Raw genomic sequence first — 17,643 nt, 5'->3', positions numbered from 1 at the left:
ATGCACAGGGAAATTCTATCGTCATAAATCCAAAGAAGGATCGCGGTACGACAATGCCTGCAATTCCGAAATCCGGCAGGCAGAGCAAATAGCCACCAAAAACACTGTTTTTAAAGTCAGATCCTTCAACGAAGCCCTGCGCAGAGACTCAAAGGGGGCTTCGCACAGCGCCCGGAGAACTAGATTCAAACTCCAATCGGGACATAAAGGCCGGACAGGCGGACGCAGATGTTTAACCCCTTTGAGAAAGTAAGCAATATCCGGATGGACAGCTAGAGACACACCATTCAACCGACCACGCAAGGCGCCCAACGCTGCCACCTGAACCCGAAGGGAATTAAACGCTAACCCCCTAGCGAGTCCTTGAGGCAAAAATTCAAGCACCCGGATGACGTCCACCGTCAACGGATTGCAGGAGCGTGGGAGACACCATGCCTCAAACAGTTTCCAAACGCGAACAAAAGCCATAGACGTGGCTGGACGGCGAGCCTGTAGGAGTATGGAAATAACCTGCTCGGAATAACCCTTCAAGCGTAAACGTCGCCTCTCAAAAGCCAGGCTGTGAGAGAGAAGTGATCCTCCCGATCCAAAAATATGGGCCCCTGACGGAGAAGATGCGAAAGTTGAGCGAGTTGCAATGGACCCTCTAGGGCCAAGCGAATCAGATCCGCAAACCACGGGCGACGCAGCCACTCTGGTGCCACCAGAACCACCCTGCTGGGATGGAGTTCAATGCGACAAAGAAGTCGACCGATGAGGGGCCATGGAGGAAAGGCGTACAGAAGAATTCCCGTGGGCCAGGAACACACCAGCGCATAGAGACCCACCGAGCCCTGCTCTCGCCGACGGCTGAAAAATCTGTCCATCTTCGCGTTCACCCTGGTTGCCATCAGATCCAACTGCGGCACACCCCACGGGTGCAAATGATGTTCCACGTGTCGCAAGACAGTTCTCATTCCCCGGGATCGAGCTGTTGTCTGCTGAGAAAATCGGCCTGCACGTTCTCCACTCCCGCAATGTGAGAAGCTGCAATTCCCTGGAGATGGCGCTCCGCCCAGGTGAACAGGAGGCGCGCCTCGAGAGCAACCGCGGGACTTCTTGTGCCACCTTGGCGGTTGATGTAAGCTACCATCGTCGCATTGTCGGAGAACACGCGAATCATGCTGTTCCGTATCCAGGGGAGAAACGCCTGTAAGGCCAGCCATACGGCTCTAGTCTCAAGCCGACTGATGGACCAGGACCCCTCATCGGAGACCAGAGCCCTTGGTTGGTTCTGTCTGCACACACTGCTCCCCAGATGGACAGACTGGCATCGGTGGAGATTATTATCCAATCTGGAGGATCCAAGTCCACTCCCCGTTCCAGATTGTCGCGCGAAGGCCACCACAACAGAATGAGTCTGGACTCGGGAAGTAGCTGCATTGGGAGATGGAACTGTTCCGACAATGGACTCCAGCGTGACAAGAGCGCACGTTGTAACAGTCGCAAGTGAGCGAACACCCAGGGCACCAAATCCAAGGTGAAAGCCATGGAGCCCAGGACTTGCAGATGATGCCACACTGTGGGCTGCTTGCTCCGCAGGAGAGCGTAAATCTGTTCTTGCAACTTCCGCAGACGATCCTCTGCCAGAAACACCTTGCCTTGTAATGTATCGACTCTCGCTCCCAAGTAAATCAGCTTCTGGGTGGGTTCCAAATGACTTTTCTGCACATTGATGACCCACTCGAGTGACTGTAAGGTGACCATCACCGTGTGGACGGACCATACGCAATCCTCCCGAGACTTGGCACAAATCAACCAGTCGTCCAGGTAAGGATGGACCAGAATACCCTCCTTGCGAAGGAAAGACGCTACCACCACCATAACCTTGGTGAAAGTCCGAGGAGCTGTGGCGAGGCCAAACGGAAGGGCTCGAAACTGGAAGAGCTGACCCAAGACCTTGAAGCGCAGGAACCGCTGATGATGCATCCAGATTGGAATATGAAGATACGCCTCCGTGAGATCCAGGGACGCTAGAAACTCGCCCTTTTGAACCACTGCCATCATAGTCCGTAGGGTTTCCATACGAAAACGAGGGACCCTGAGACAACGGTTGAGTTTCTGCAGATCGAGGATGGGACAAAAAGTGCCCTCCTTTTTTTGGACCAAGTAGTAAATTGAGTACCGTCCCCATCCCTGCTGCGCTTCCGGCACCGGGACAATGGCTCTGAGGTCGAGCAGCCAATGCAGGGTATCCTGTACCGCCTCGCGTTTGGCGCGAGAGAGCACACGGGACTCCACGAACACTTCCCGGACTGGACGCGCAAACTCCACGGCATAACCGTCCCTGATCATCTCCAAGACCCAGCGATCCGAGGTTATTCTTGCCCATTCCGCGTAAAAGCCAGATAATCTGCCTCCGACACTTCTACGACGGAATGGGTGTTCGTGGCTTCATTGGGCGGGTTTACTGCTACTCGCCCAGATGTGTCCAGAGTCCCTCCCAGAGCGGCGGCCACCGCGAAAGGACTATTGGCGACCCAGTGTCAACTTAGGACCCGCCGGAGCAGAATATCTGCCAGATCGAAAACAGTGAGAGTCCCGAAAACAAGCCCGAGGGGGAAAAACTTTCTTGGTCGCTCTTCTATCCTCTGGCAACCTATGGCCCTTGGACTCCCCAAGGAGCTTGACCAACTGATCCAACTCCTCCCCAAAGAGAAGCTTGCCCTTGAAGGGAAGGTTACAAAGTTGGGATTTTGAGGAGAGGTCCGCTGCCCAATTCCGTAACCAGAGAAGGCGACGAGCTGCCATCACGGACACCATGAACCAAGCCGAGGTCGTATAGCGCATCTGCTCCATACACAATTCCAGCTTCCAAACGGGCCAGCTGCAACTCTCCACCGTCGGCGTCCGCCGCATTAGTACTCGCCTCTTGGACCCAGCACAGGCACGCTCGTTGCATAAGACTAGCGCAGACTGCCGCTCGAAGGCTCAAAGCGGCCACTTCAAAAACCCGCTTCAACTGGACCTCCAGCTTTCGGTCCTGCATGTCCTTTAAGGCGGCAGATCCTGCCACGGGTATCATGGTCTTCTTTGTTACCGCCGAGACAGCTGCATCCACTTTCGGAATCTTCAGCAGGTCCAGCACCTCTGACGACAGCAGGTAGAGCTTTCCCATCACCCTACCCACCTTTAAGTCCGCATCCGGAGTATCCCACTCGCGGGTCACCAGCTTTCGGACTTTCTTAGGCGGTGGAAAAGCTGTTGATGGTCCCCGAATATCATCCAGAACCGGATTAACCCCTTCATTATCGGAATCCTCTTGAGTAACCTTAAGACCTCATCACCCTCCACCGGAGGGAGGTCATCCCCATCAGGATCATCCATATCCGTGTCCACCGGATAAGGATTCTGGTCCGGATCCGCACCCGGTAGCTGCGCAGATCTGACCCCCAGACTTGGACCGGTGCCGCCCCTGCCCCAAAACCTGGACCCATGGGGATCCCCGCGACCATCCTCTCCAGGACAAGAGCAGACCACCGGGCGCTGCTAGGTGGCTGCAGGACGTCCCTGCTTCAGAGGGGGCTCAGCGGGATCCCCAGCGCGCCCGGGTCTCTTTAAGGAAGTCTGTCTCCGTGCCAAAATGTCCTGATGCATCAACAAGATAAACCCTGGGGAAAAATCTCCCGCGTCTACCTCCCCATCTGGGGGGTCCTGTGGGGCCGATTCCCAGTCCCCAACATCAGATCTACTGCCATGGGGACCAAAGCGGGAGGGGGGAAATCCCCGACGGGCCTTCCAAACCGGAGCAGTTTGGGCACAACGACACAGAGTTCAAATTCTGCCCGCGTGCCCCACAGGAGCGGCAGACCGCCGATTTTCACGGCGCCATGCCGGGCCGCGTAGCCACGCGGTCAGAGCAGCTGAGGGAAGAAAAAAAATAGGCCCGAGACCTGCAGCTATGCAAGTGCCGCAGGCAGCGTGGGAAAAAAAAAAGAAAAGAAGGCCTCTGCGAGGAACCGCGCAGTTCAGCCACCCGGGTGCTGAAAACGTGGCCTGGACCCGGCACACACACTGCCTACCTTCACTATCAACCCGGAGCCCCGGGAGAGGAAGGAAACGAAACTGCCACAGCTCAAAGCTGTCCCCACAGCCTGCTGCACAGCAGGTTCCCCCGGTGCCGACTCCTTACCTCAGACTGAAGAGACTTTTTTTTTTTTTAAACTAACTTTAAACAACTAAACTATTGAAGCCTGCACTAACAGGGGTCGAGGGAGCAGCTTTGGGGGTAGGAAGACCAGGAGCCCCCAGCCTGTACACCCCAGGACGGAGCGGGCGAAACACAGTCAGGGATGTCTAAGCCCCCGGACGCCCGGCTTCTACTGAGGGATGGTCCACGAAGGCGCCTAACACCTCAGGAAGCGACCGTAAACCCCAAAATTAAATTCAAACCAACTAAATAAAAAATATAACTAAAGACTGCAAGTGTGCATCTGTACCAGCCGCTGGAGTCAGAGAAATACTGAGTGACTGCAGGTGGCGCTCACGTTATGTAGCAGTGCCCAAAGTTCTAATTGTTCTCTGACTCCAGCTGCTGGTAGGGATACACAACCCACTTTTCTGGACTGATCTGGGTATGTTCAGGAACTGCCAGCTAAAAGTTAAACATTAAAACAAATCTGCTCTGCATTGTAATAAGTCCTAACTTGAAGATAAAAGGATTTGTTCTACCTTTCTTGATCCAGGTTCCCTTTCCTGGTCTTTCTTACATTTTGTCTTCTCGTTCATATCATTTTCCCCATCACTCTTCTCATCAAATCTACTGCAGCTCTTCCTACATCTTTCAGCTCCCTCTCTCCTACCCTTCTCCATTACCTTCCATAAATTCCCAACTCTCCACCTCCCTCCATTATCACTCACCATCTCCTGTTTCTTATCCCTTCAGCTCTCCATTTCCCACCCCTTGCCTCCTCCCTAGGCCCTGGCCAAGGCCACAGAGCAGAGCGCCTTCCGGGACATGGTACGCCTGCATGCCATCTGGCCATGACTAGGACTCCTCTCCTATCTCCCCCGGCATCCCCAGCCCTGATTGACCCGGATGCCTGGCCTGAGACGCAAACCCGCCCTTCACTCCACATTTCCCCCGTCTCTCTAATCTTATCCTTCCCTACTTCACTTTCCTCTTCTATCCCCCTGTCGTTCTCTCCTTCCCCATCCTTTCAGCTGACCTCAGTAATGGGAGCCCTTCCTCTGCTTATGTTCTTTTCTGTGTGTGCTGGCACCAAGATATTGCAGAGCAGCACCTCCTGGCTGCAGTGACATCATGGGGTTTTGCGGATCAAGAATGGGAAGAGGGATGGGGAGGCTGGTGTGCCCCCTCTAACATCACAGGCAGAGAGGAGTCCCCCCACTGATGACAGAGCCACCGGTAGGCCCCTTCAGGCCACATAGAGTGAATGTGCATGGGCTGAAATCTGCCACCACTGTAAGGACAGCCGTGGTAGTGCATGGCACCCTGGGTGGTCCTCCATCTCACCCAGTTCTTCTGAATGGCCCTGCCTTGCTGGGCTGCAATCAGTTCAGTTAATGTCAGCACAGAGAGAGCAGGGTGCAAACAGGTTCTGCCGAGGAAGGAAGCAGGGGGAGGAGTGGGAAAAGGAAGGGAAATCTGCCTTACCAGGCCCCAAGGGATCCAGGATACCCTCTAACAATGCCACACGGAACCCCAATATACATGTACCATAACCCCACTCCCCTCCCCCACCTGCTTTACCATGCCCCTGCCTTGCCGAGCCCCAAGGGACCCAGGATACCCTCTAACGATGCCACACGGAACCCCAATATACACGTACCATAACCCCACTCCCCTCCCCCACCTGCTTTACCATGCCCCTGCCTTGCCGAGCCCCAAGGGACCCAGGATACCTTCTAACGATGCCACACGGAACCCCAATATACATGTACCATAACCCCACTCCCCTCCCCCACCTGCTTTACCATGCCCCTGGACCCAGGATACCCTGCTTTACCATGCCAAGGGACCCAGGATACCCTCTGACGATGCCACACGGAACATCAATATACAGGTACCATAACCCCACTCCCCTCCCCCACCTGCTTTACCATGCCCCTGCCTTGCCCCAAGGGACCCAGGATACCCTCTGACGATGCCACACGGAACATCAATATACACGTACCATAAACCCCCCCCCCCATAACCCCCCTCCCCCACCTGCTTTACTGTGCCCCTGCCCTCTTCCTGAAAGCTTTACCTTGCTGTCCTTGCTGTGCCTGAGGCAGCAGGAACTGAGCAGGTGACTGGAGGTGGTGTCCTGGGACCAGAACTAGCTGCTGAAGCTGAAGCAGCTGCTGGATGTCCTAGCAATGGGAAAAAAAAAATTAAATGAGAAAAAGTAGAAACATGAGAAGAACTTTCCAAAATCTGCAGTGGGGTTAGTCAGAGAACTTTTTGAATGGGTGTCTAGAAGTTCAAATTTAAAGTGAACCATCTCCCACCATCACTTCTATTCAGCCAGCTCAAAGCTCAGCGTCAGAGTCTGCGTTTCCTCGGGGGTTCAGAGGTTGGCTATCTTACACCAGTGGATTTTTTTTTTTTTTAATACTAAAGGCTGAGGTAACAGTGAACAGGCTTGGTTCTCACTAATAGGCCGATGTAATAAGGTGCACTTGGTTGTGCGCATAACTTTACTCCCAGATTAACAAGGAGTTTAGTGCACAAAAAATGTGCACACAAACGTAAGTAAAACTGTGTGCACAAATTAGCGCTCCTCTGTTAACTGAGGAAATAACCACAGCCCCCAGTGCAGAAAGGTGTGCTCTAGTTTTCTTAACTCTTGGTCAGAGGTAGAGTAGTTTCTGGGGCTGAACTGGCAGTTCATGATGCAGGGGTCCTGCACTTTCTGTGCATAGACATTTCATGTGTGCTAAGCATATCTGCGTGTGCACATTTTCAGGTTTACATGTCTTTTTTTTTTTTTTTAAACTCCTGATACATTAGTACACCATTAGCAGTCAGGATTCCTGGTTTCCACCCAAGCAGTCCGGGTTCAACTCCTGATATGGGAAGGAATTGTTAGGGCAGACAGACTAGATAGGCTGCATGGTCTTTTTCTGCCATCACGTTTCTATGTTTTAAAACAATTTCTTGCAAAAAGAACACATGCCTGCAATTCCTACAGATAACCACCAGATGTCAACCTAGTACCAGAAACAAATCAGTTTTCTCTAGCAAAACTTTTCTTTGTCATTCAGCTAACAGCTAAAATAAATAAATTTAGACCTCCCTTTTTCTCACATTTTTATTTAATTTATGAGTTAGAATAAGTGTGTAAAATTCCCAAAAGTTTCCTCCCCAGCTTAGTCATACCTAGGTTTATAAATCTAACAAAATCAAGAGCACTGCTGTGCTATAATCATCAGAGTCTTATGCAAACATCATACTGCTGCATATAAAATATGAATACAGCACCAAAGAGTAGATCTTCTTCAAAATCTCCTGCAGACTGATACTGCTAATGTATGGTTTTGAAAAGAGAAGGCCGAAAATGTAAGAAGGAAAAAAAAAAATCGGCATTCAAGAGGTAGAAGGGATCTCAGAAGGTCATGGGAAAATATCAGAAAAGGGTCTGGGGAGCAGAGAAAGTAGGAACAGACAGAGGAAAACAGGTAAAGAAGTAAAGCAAAGTTGCTTACCTTTAACAGGGGTTCTCCATAGACAGCAGGATAAATCAGCCATAATGCGTAAAGTGACGTCATCCAATGACACCGACAGGGACCCAGCTCTCAGAGCTCCGAAATCTTTTTCAGCATGGGCGTGAGGTCAGTTTCATGAGCCCTTCAGTCTCTTCCAGAACTGAAGCCTAAGATGACTAGTCAACTCTCCAGTGGGCGGCTAGATGATACATATATGCCAGGTTTATCCTGCTGTCAATGGAGAACCCAAGTTGCAGGTAAGCAACTTTGCTGTCTTCATCAACAAGCAGGATTAAATCATCCATAACCAGTAGGGAGTCCCAAGATGAGGGTTGCCTTCTACAGTAAGTAACTGACAAACAACCCTGATCCCACCAAGTGGACTACTGGTGAACAGGCTGTGCAGAACAGCTTGGTCCAAAGCTACTGTTTCTGCAGGACATACTGTCTCGACAGCAATAGGACATGAAGGTGTGCATAAATGACCAAGTAGCAACTTTGCAGATGTCATCTTCAATGGAAGTAGCCATGGCTCTTACCCGATGAGCTCTGACAGACACTGTAATCTGTAAGCCAGCCAGCACACAGCACTATGCTATACAGTCCTCTAGCCAATTAGAAAGAGTTTGTCTGGAAACTGCCATACCCAACCTGTGGGATCAAAGGACTGGAACAGCTGAGAAACTTGATGGTGAGGTTGAGTCGTCTGCAGGTAACATTTGGCTTGGAAAGAATGTAGGCAGCAGAGTCATTTGGTTAGTGAAGCATGCAGATACCACTTTCGGTAGAAACAGGGCGAGTGCACAGATAAACTCTGCTGTGAAAAAAAAAAAAAACCAAAACTTATGGTATAGCGAATAAGAGACCAGAGCCTATAACTTGCTCGCTCTTTGTGCCAAAGTGACAGCTTCAAGGAATATTATCTTCCAGGTGAGAAACTTCAGGTCCACCAACTCAAGAGATTCAAAGGGAGGTTTCTTGAGTTGACACAGGACTACACTGAGATCCCATAGTACTGGTAATTTAATGACTGGAGACTTGGTATGTTACAGTCTCTTCATGACCTTTGACAAAGGCTGGAGTGAGAAAGGAGCTCCATCCATCCAGTGATAAGCTGCAAAGGCACTGAGATGTACTTTGAACAAAGAAATGCTGAGGCTTGATTTTGAGAGGAAGGTGGTCTCTCAGACCCATACAAAGGGGTCCAGGTCTCACACCATATACAGAACCTCTTCCACTTGAAACTGTAGGACTTCTTGGTGGAAAATTTCCTAGTTGAGATAGTAATGTCTTCCACAGCTCTGGGAAGAGGCAAGGAGGATATTACTGTGCACGCAACATCCATGTATGAGGGCCAAGGATGGAAAATTCAGGTGGAAGTCTTCCACCCTCCTAAGTGATGAGAGTGGAAGCCACCCCCAACTGGATCAGAGGAAGAATCGACATATGGAGGAAGTAAGGATACCACATTTGACCTAACCAGCCTGGGGCTTTGAGAATAACTCCAGCCCTGTCCTGTAGAATCTTCTGGACGGTCCTGGTGATGAGTGGAACTGGAGGAAATACATAAAGCAGAACATTCCAGTTTAGCACAAAAATGTCAGAAGCTGTTCAGTCTCATGGAACAGAACTGATCTAAATGTCCTCAGATGCAAATTGGTCAAACACTACTGTTCCCCAACAGAGGAACAGGCCATCTGGGATCTTGATCTAGAGTCTACTAGTGAGGCTGTAGGACTCTGCTGAGCCAGTCCACTAGTGTATTTTGAATGCCCAGGAGATAAGTCACCTAGACGTAACAGCTGTGATGACAGGCCTATGACCAGATTTACAGGGCCTCTTTGCAGAGAACATGAGAGACTGTGCCTTCTTGCTTTATCATATAGCCATCTGATTGCCCGCCTAGATCAAGAGTCTCTTGTCCGAAAACAGGTGAGGAAGCTCTCAGTTCAAATTGAATGGCCCTCAGTTCCAAAAGGTTGATCTGCAGATAATATTTTGCTTCAGACCACATTTCTTGAGTCCATGAAGCACCTATTTGTGTGTACCTCAACCTCTGATGGAAGCATCAGTAGACAGCATATGCAATTGAAATCCTAAGGCAAGAACTTCTAAGTTTACTCATCACTCCAGGGACTCCAACATCTTAGGAGTTACTGATATCTGATGAGCTAATGGTTGGAGAAGTTAATCCCATTAATCCTGGAGGGCCCACTGAAGGCCCTGCATATGAAGACAAGTTAGAGGAACCATGTGGACTGCCACCACCATGTGGCCCAGCATGACAGGAACTGACCTTGCCGAAGTTCTGGGGGAAGAAGATTCCAATGATACGGTCCAGCCGTGGACAAGGTTCGTTTCTGGATGGAGGTGTGACTAGTGGATTTGTTAGGGGGGGCCTGGAGAGTTCCTTTGTATGCCGATCTGATCGGTCTTGTGGAAACGTGAAGTTCGCGTGGTATTTTGAGTTGGAGTGTGGATCGGTGATAGATGTTTTTGTGGATGATGGATAAGGTTTTAAACATTATTCTGTGGTTGATAGGTAGCCAGTGTAAGTTTTTTAGGATTGGTGTGATGTGGTCCTTACGACGAGAGTTTGTAAGGATCCTTGCTGCAGCATTTTGAAGCATCTGTAGTGGTTTCGTTGAGGAGGAAGGCCGAGGAGGAGCGCGTTACAATAGTCTATCTTTGAAAACAGTATGGCTTGTAGTACTGACCGGTAGTCCTGAAAGTGAAGGAGAGGTCTTAGTTGTTTCAGGACATGAAGCTTATGGAAGCATTCCTTGGTGGTGGTGTTGAACATTTTAAGGTTCATTCTGGTGTCAAGCGTGGCTCCTAGATCTCTCACTTGGTTTACAAATGGTGATATTTCTCATGTCATGAGAAATATTTTCTCATGACATGAGAAAATATTTCTTCATGGTAAGGGTGTTCAGTTGCATGAAACGGCCTCCCAGAGGAAGTGGTAGAGGCAAAAATAGTGAGAGACTTGAAGAAAGCCCAAGACAAGTACCTTAGAGACGAGGATGCGATGGGCAAACCTGCGATCAGGAATGGACCCACAATATCAGTCTTCTGGTGCTAATCTGCCTTAGTTTTCTATAAGGTCAAGGGAATTTTCTATAGGATCAAGGAAAGTTTATCCTGTTAACTCAAGTTATCCTCATAAATGTTGAAGTCTCAATATCGGCGCCACTTATCCAGATACATTTTATCCAGTAGATGGGCGGCATTCTGTGTGTGTTCTGGGGTGGAGTTGAGATAGCCAAGTAATTTATCTGGCTAACTCCAACATGGATTTAGCTGAACAAATTATTGTGCCACATCCTCTCTGGAAGTAAGGAGATAAAGACATTTCTCAACATCTTAGACAGCTGGGGCTGCCAATTACAGAGGGGTCCTCTGTGCTTGGAGGCCGAAAGGGTACTGAAGGGTGCCAGGTGGGGCAGGGGGGAGAGGGGGGATAAGGAGGGGGCAAACCACAGAGGAGTGAGGCAGCAATCAGTGCCAGAGACCTTTCACTTTGGAAATATCTTTAGGGCATCAGACCAGCAGACTCACTTCGTCTTTTTTTAATTGGTTCCCACTTAACCGGCTATATTCTTTGAATTTATCTGGTTAAAGATATCCAAGAACACGTTCCCGACTAATTTTAAAACCTAACTGGCAACATTCAAAAATATCCGGTTAGGTTTCAAAGTTATTTGACTACATATAGACAGATAACTTCATATGAGAACATTCAGTGGGACGTTTATTGCGCTGAATATCCTTGATAACGCATCCAGCTAACTTTATTGAAGCCTGCCTTATCCATTACCCACAGTAAGGAAGAATAAAAACACTTAAACTAGACAATGAGAAAACCTGTAGTAAAAAATCCCCCAAGTCCCAAACGCAGAGACTATAAAGGAACAATGTAATCATGCTTACACCCCAAGTGCTAGCATAAGGAAAAATGCTTTCACCTGCTTTCTGAACATCTGCATGGAGGGCAAGACACGTAAACTTTCAGGCAGCACAGGGGCAGCCACCAAAAATGCCCTCTCATGGGCTTCTGCCAAATGAGCAGATGGAGGTGAGGGGATTGCAAGCAAACTACGGTTATTTATTTATTTATTTATTTTTAGATTTTTATATACCGGTGTTCCTATATGAAATAAAGATCACATCGGTTTACATTGAAACAGAACATGAAAATTGCCAAAAGGCATTACATAGAACAAGGTTATGAAACTTGGAACAGGTTATCCGATCATAATGCGCATAGTGGTGTACAGATTACAAATATCAGAGGTCCACGGTGAGGTGCTTCTGTATTAAGGACAGGAAAATTGGTTCATACCTGCTAATTTTCGTTCCTGTAATACCACGGATCAGTCCAGACACTAGGCCGAGCCTCCTGTCCAGCAGATGGAGCCAGAGAAAAAATGAAAGGGCATACCATATAAGGACAGCGCTCACCCTACACCCCTTCGAGCCGGAAGAATGTTCAATAGTATAAGCGTTATCAAAGCAGAAAAAACAAACGCAAATCGAACCAGAATAAGATCAAGCAAGTAACAAAACCAACAAGGCTAATATAATGAGAACATTGAACAGTGCAAGACAAAATCAGCTCTTGTCTGTGTGTTAGATACATCCGGTGCCAAATCATCATGTTACCTCAAAGTTCTGCAAGGAAGAAGGCATTCACTAGAGCTGAAAAGGAAAAAACTACGAGCGGACTGACAAAAGAAATACGGGAGGGAGTCTGGACTGATCCGTGGTACTACAGGAACGAAAATTAGCAGGTAAGAACCAATTTTCCTTTCCCTGTACGTACCTGGATCAGTCCAGACAGTGGGATGTACCAAAGCTTCCCTATGTTACGTAGAGCGGCCTCGAAAGGCCTTGCATTCTGTTACGTATCGCATGTTTTAGTGTGTCCTTGGGCCTCAGTCCAACCCCAGGCGGATCCAGGACCGAACCGAGGGATGACGGCATGTTCCAGCATGGTGGGACTACGGTCTTACCCTCTGCCAGGCCTGCAAGCTCCCAGCGCCAATAACATGATGATGTTGGTAGGGGAACGTTTCTCCGACTGTTCCGAGCCTCCTCGGACCCGCCGCCTGGATCGGCATGGAGCAGCAGGCCGGCCAGAGGATGAGGGCAGACGGAGGCCTTGACATGAAGACATGACACCAAGGTTGATGCAACGGCATCACAGACGAGGGTTGTTGAAGACATGACACCAAGGCTGTTGAAGACATGACACCAAGGCTGATGCGAAGACATCACGGACCAGGGTCGATGCGACGGCATCACAGACCAGGGTCAATGCGACGGCATCAGAGACAAGGAACTTTGACGAAGTCTAGACGAGATGAGAAGCTGGGCAAGAGGACATTGGCACTGTCTCTCAGGGCGCCCTACTCAGCCCACCTTCACGGGCGGACCCAATGGGCTGGTCGCGGACCACCCTGTCCCACTGCGTGCCCCACACAGCCCGAGGAGGCTGGTCACGGACCACGCGGAGAGCGGGACAAGCGCAGGGAACAATCCAGCCGAGGCAGAACTTTGACAACGGAGCCATATGTTATCCGGAGCTCCGCAAAGGCTGGCAGGACAAGACAGCTCAGGAGCACAGGAACGAATTCCACCTGCAGGCCACTCCACACTCGGGAAAGATGTCATCCGAGGGACCAAGGCCTCACAGGACCAGAAGGCTCAGGAGCGCTGAAGACACAGGAGCAGGACACCAAGGAACCAGGAACATAAGGAAGCGGGACCTCCAAAGACGAGACACCAAGACACCTGGACGGGGACCTCAGGCAATCAAGACATGACATGACATGAAGACGAAACGATGAGGAGCTCCACGAAGAAGACCTGACGGAGCTCTGGCAGGCAGGAGCATCCAGAGTGAAGAAACTCCGATGCAAGGCGAAGAGGAACTGCAGGAACAGCCCTTTTATAGGGCTAGCACAGGAAGTCAGTCTCTAGGTGGGGCCCAGGGCATATCCGGCCGTGGGCCCTTTAAATTCTGAAGAGAGGTGCGGCCGCGCGCCTAGGAGGAAGGAAGCTGACTGTGCAGGACCGTGGACAGCGGTCCTGCACCGACGTCCAGATGCAGACGCAGGGCTGGGCCAGGAGGCAGGCCCCAAAGACAGCAGCGGCTCCAGCCGCTGCAGGAAGCCCCGAGAGTGGCTCAAGCCGCCAAGGAGTGCAGGTGCCGCGAAGATGACGTGGACGTCGGGGCGGCTCCGGCTGCAAAGAGGAGCATGAAGCGTGGCTTCTGGGCCGTGAGAGGAAATAGAGTCCGCGGCTCCGGCCGCAGTGAAGAGCAGGCACGAGGGGCGGCCACTGGGCCGCAGGAACAGGAAAGTCCGTGGCTCCGGCCGCATGGAGGGCCCGACAACGACGGCAACAAGCGGCGCCGGCCTCAGCAGAAAACGGCAGCAGAAGCGAGGTGAGCAGGGCCTGCTCGCGGGGATTAGCTCCGCGGGCAGGGTTCATAACACCCTAAGTAGGGTGGGACTGAGACAGTCCCGCTCGGAGCACATGTCTGCCAAAAGAACCAAAAACTGGCACCTGAACGTCAAGACGATAATGCCGAGCAAAAGTATGCATAGATTTCCAGGTAGCCACTCTGCAAATTTCCTGAGGAGAAAACCAACTGGCTCTCTGCCAAGAAGTAGCCTGCGAATGCAGAGAATAGGCTTTTAGTCCCTCCGGAACTGGCCGGCCCCGACAAGATATGCCGATGCGATCGCCTCCTTTAGCCAGCAAGCAATGGTGGCTTTAGAGGCATTCTGACCTTTATGAGGACCACTCCATAAAACAAAGAGATGATCGGAGACTCTGAAATCATTAGTAACCTGCAAGTACTGAAGGAGAACACGCTTAACATCCAAGCGTCGGAGATTAGCACCCGACGTGCCAGCAATATCCTCCAGAGAAAAGGCAGGGAGCTCCACTGATTGATTGACATGAAAGGAGGAAACTACCTTTGGCAGAAAAGAAGGGACCGTCTTTAGAGAAACCCCCGAATCAGAGAATCGCAGGAAGGGCTCCCGGCAGGATAAAGCCTGCAGCTCGGAAACCCTCCTGGCTGAGCAAATAGCCATGAAGGAACACCGACTTAAGCGTGAGATCCTTGAGTGTGGCCCGACGGAGGGGTTCAAAAGGTGCCGCACAGAGAACCTATAAGACCAGGTTAAGATTCCAAGACGGGCAAGTAGCCCTGACCGGCAGATTCAAATGCTTAGCCCCCTTAAGAAATCAAACGACATCCCGATGGGCGGCCACCGAGTAACCATCAAGCCTGCCCAAGAGGGAGCCGAGAGCCGAAACCTGAACCCTCAAGGAGTTGAAAGACAACCCTTTAGAGAGCCCGTTCTGAAGGAAGAAAGAACCAGAGAGACCGGGGCTCTGAGCGTCAATACCCCAGCCTCCATGTACATATTATCAAAAAACCCTCCAAACCCGGAACATAAGAAAGAGATGTCGAGGTTTTATGGGCCTGCAACAGCGTGGAAATCACTTCCTCCTTGTAGCCCTCTTCCTCAGCCGCTGCCGCTCAAAAGCCAGGCCGCAAGACAAAAGCGATCTGCCTGAACTAAAAATACTGGACCTTGTTGCAGGAGGTTGTGGAGGTGAGCGAGACGAGGAGGGCCGTCTGACGTGAGATTCATGAGGTCTGCAAATCACCGTCTCCGAGGCCACTCCAGCGCTATGAGAATAAACTGGCCCGTGGTGAAGTTCTATCCTTCTGAGAACTTTTCCCACCAGAAGTCAAGGAGGGAATACCTAAAAGAGGACATCGCTGGGCCAGGGCAGGACCAGAGCATCCACACCCTCCGAGCAGTGTTCTCTCCTGCGGTTGAAGAACTGAGGAGCATTCGCATTCTTCAGGGTGGCCATCAAGTCCAAGTGGGGGACCCCCCACCTGCGGATGACTAGATCCATCGCCTCGTCTGACAACTCCCACTCTCCGGGGTCGAAATGCTGATGACTGAGGAAGACTGCTTGAACATTCTCTTTTCCTGCAATGTGGGAAGCCGCCAGGCAGTCCAAATGGCGCTCCGCCCAAGCGAACAATAGGCTGGTCTCCAGGGCTACCAGGCAACTCCTGGTGCCCCCCTGGTGATTGATGTAAGCTATCGTGGTGGCATTATCGGAGAGGACTCTCACCTCTTTGCGACAGATCAAGGGAAGGAAGAACTTGAGTGCCAGTCGAACTGCCCGGGCCTCCAGACGATTGATGTGCCATTTGGATTGGATCAGAGACCAAGAGCCCTGCGTCAGTTGAGACTGACAAACCACTCCCCAGCTGGAGAGGCTGGCATCCGTCTTCACAACAATCCACTGGGGAGTCTACAGGGCATGCCCCTCGACAGGTGGACGAGAGAGAGCCACCACTGCATGCTGATGATGGTAGACTCGGGAAGTGGTAGGGGCGCCCGAAACTCCTCCGAGACCGGCTTCCAACTAGCCAGTAAAGCTTTCTGCAAAGGACACATATGTGCAAACGCCCAGGGCACCAGATCTATAGTGGATGCCATAGAGCCCAGAACTTGAAGGTAATCCCAGGCCGTGGGTATCGACAGAGATAAGATATGCTGTACTTGTTGCATGAGCTTGAGTGCATGGACCTCGTGCAGGGAGACCTTGGACATGCAAGTGTCGAAGCAAGCTCCCAGAAATTCCAGAACTTGAGAGGGCAAGAGGTTGCTCTTGGAGTAGTTGACTATCCACCCGAGGGAGGTGAGCACCGACACCACCCAACTGACCGCCATCACACAGAGCTGCTCCGACTTCACCCGGATGAGTCAATCGTCCAGGTAGGGATGAACCAAGACCCCCCCCTCTCTTCGGAGAAAGGCCACCACCACCACCACCATCACCTTGGTGAACGTGTGAGGGGCAGAGGCGAACCCGAATGGGAGAGCTTGGAACTGAAAATGCCGGCCCAGTATGTCGAAGCGAAGATACTTCTGGTGTTCCTTGCAAATTGGGATGTGAAAGTAAGCTTCTGTGAGGTCGAGCGAAGCCAGGAACTCACCGGAGCGAACCAGCGCAATGACCGCCCTCAGGGTTTCCATCCGAAAATGGGGAACCTTGAGCGCCCCATTTGACTTCTCTTGAGGTCCAGAATCGGTCGGAAGGAACCGTTCTTTTTGGGACGATGAAGTAGATGGAATAGTGGCCGGATCCCTGTTCCTCTGGAGGAACAGGGACTATGGCCCCTGAGTTCCAGGAGCCTGTCGAGAGTCTGGCACACCGCTGGCCATTTTCGACTGCCACATGGAGAGATCAGGTGGCTGTCGGGAAGATCCCGAGCAAATTCTAAAGCATAACCTTTGTCGATCATATCGAGGACCCACTGATCCGTGGTGATATTGGCCCATTCCCCAAGAAAAAGGGACAGACATCCACCTAAGGCAGGAGCGAAGGAATTGGCCTGCCTCATCTCATTGCGAGGACTTGGCGGCAGATCCATGGAGATTGCCATCCCGGAACGGTCGACGTCCTCGAAAGGAATGAGACCATGCCTGCGATCTGGAAGAGGCAGGACGCTGAGAGGACCCCCTAGTTCTGTTGTACCTGTGCTGACCCGGAATCGAGAGCGCGAAGGAAAAAAGGATTTTGACTGTTTAGGACAGTCCTCAGGCAGCTTATGAACATTATCACCTAAGGATTTAATAAGCTGTTCTAGGTCCTCCCCAAAAAGCAACTTACCCTTGAAGGGGAGAATGCCTAACTGAGACTTGGAAGAGGAGTCTACTGCCCAGTTTCGTAGCCAGAGGAGCCATCTGGCGAAGACCGCTGAGACCTGCACCTTGAGGAGATCATAAAGGGCTTCAGCCCCATATGCAATCGCACCTTCGAGCCGCTCCACTTGTTCAGCCTCTGCAGACGGGAGGTCATGGGTGCTGAGTAGTTGTTGAACCCACCTGAGTTTTGCCC

At 51.1% G+C, this 17,643-nt stretch overlaps 1 protein-coding gene across 7 annotated transcripts in view; it reads right to left on the bottom strand.

Annotated features, from left to right (window-relative positions):
- Window positions 1-17,643, bottom strand: part of POU2F2 (POU class 2 homeobox 2) — a 266,759-nt gene that overhangs the window by 12,769 nt on the left and 236,347 nt on the right. For all 7 annotated transcript variants that reach the window (XM_029577335.1, XM_029577334.1, XM_029577339.1 and 4 more), the window contains one exon: window positions 6,252-6,357. In XM_029577335.1, coding sequence (XP_029433195.1) covers window positions 6,252-6,357 — 106 coding nt within the window. The remainder of the gene's footprint in view (window positions 1-6,251; window positions 6,358-17,643) is intronic.

The sequence above is a fragment of the Rhinatrema bivittatum genome, chromosome 14 (assembly GCF_901001135.1).
Source record: "Rhinatrema bivittatum chromosome 14, aRhiBiv1.1, whole genome shotgun sequence".
NCBI classification, from domain to species: Eukaryota; Metazoa; Chordata; class Amphibia; order Gymnophiona; family Rhinatrematidae; genus Rhinatrema; species Rhinatrema bivittatum.
The sequence above is the reverse complement of the archived record's forward strand: the minus strand, read 5'-3'. Positions and strand labels throughout refer to the sequence as shown.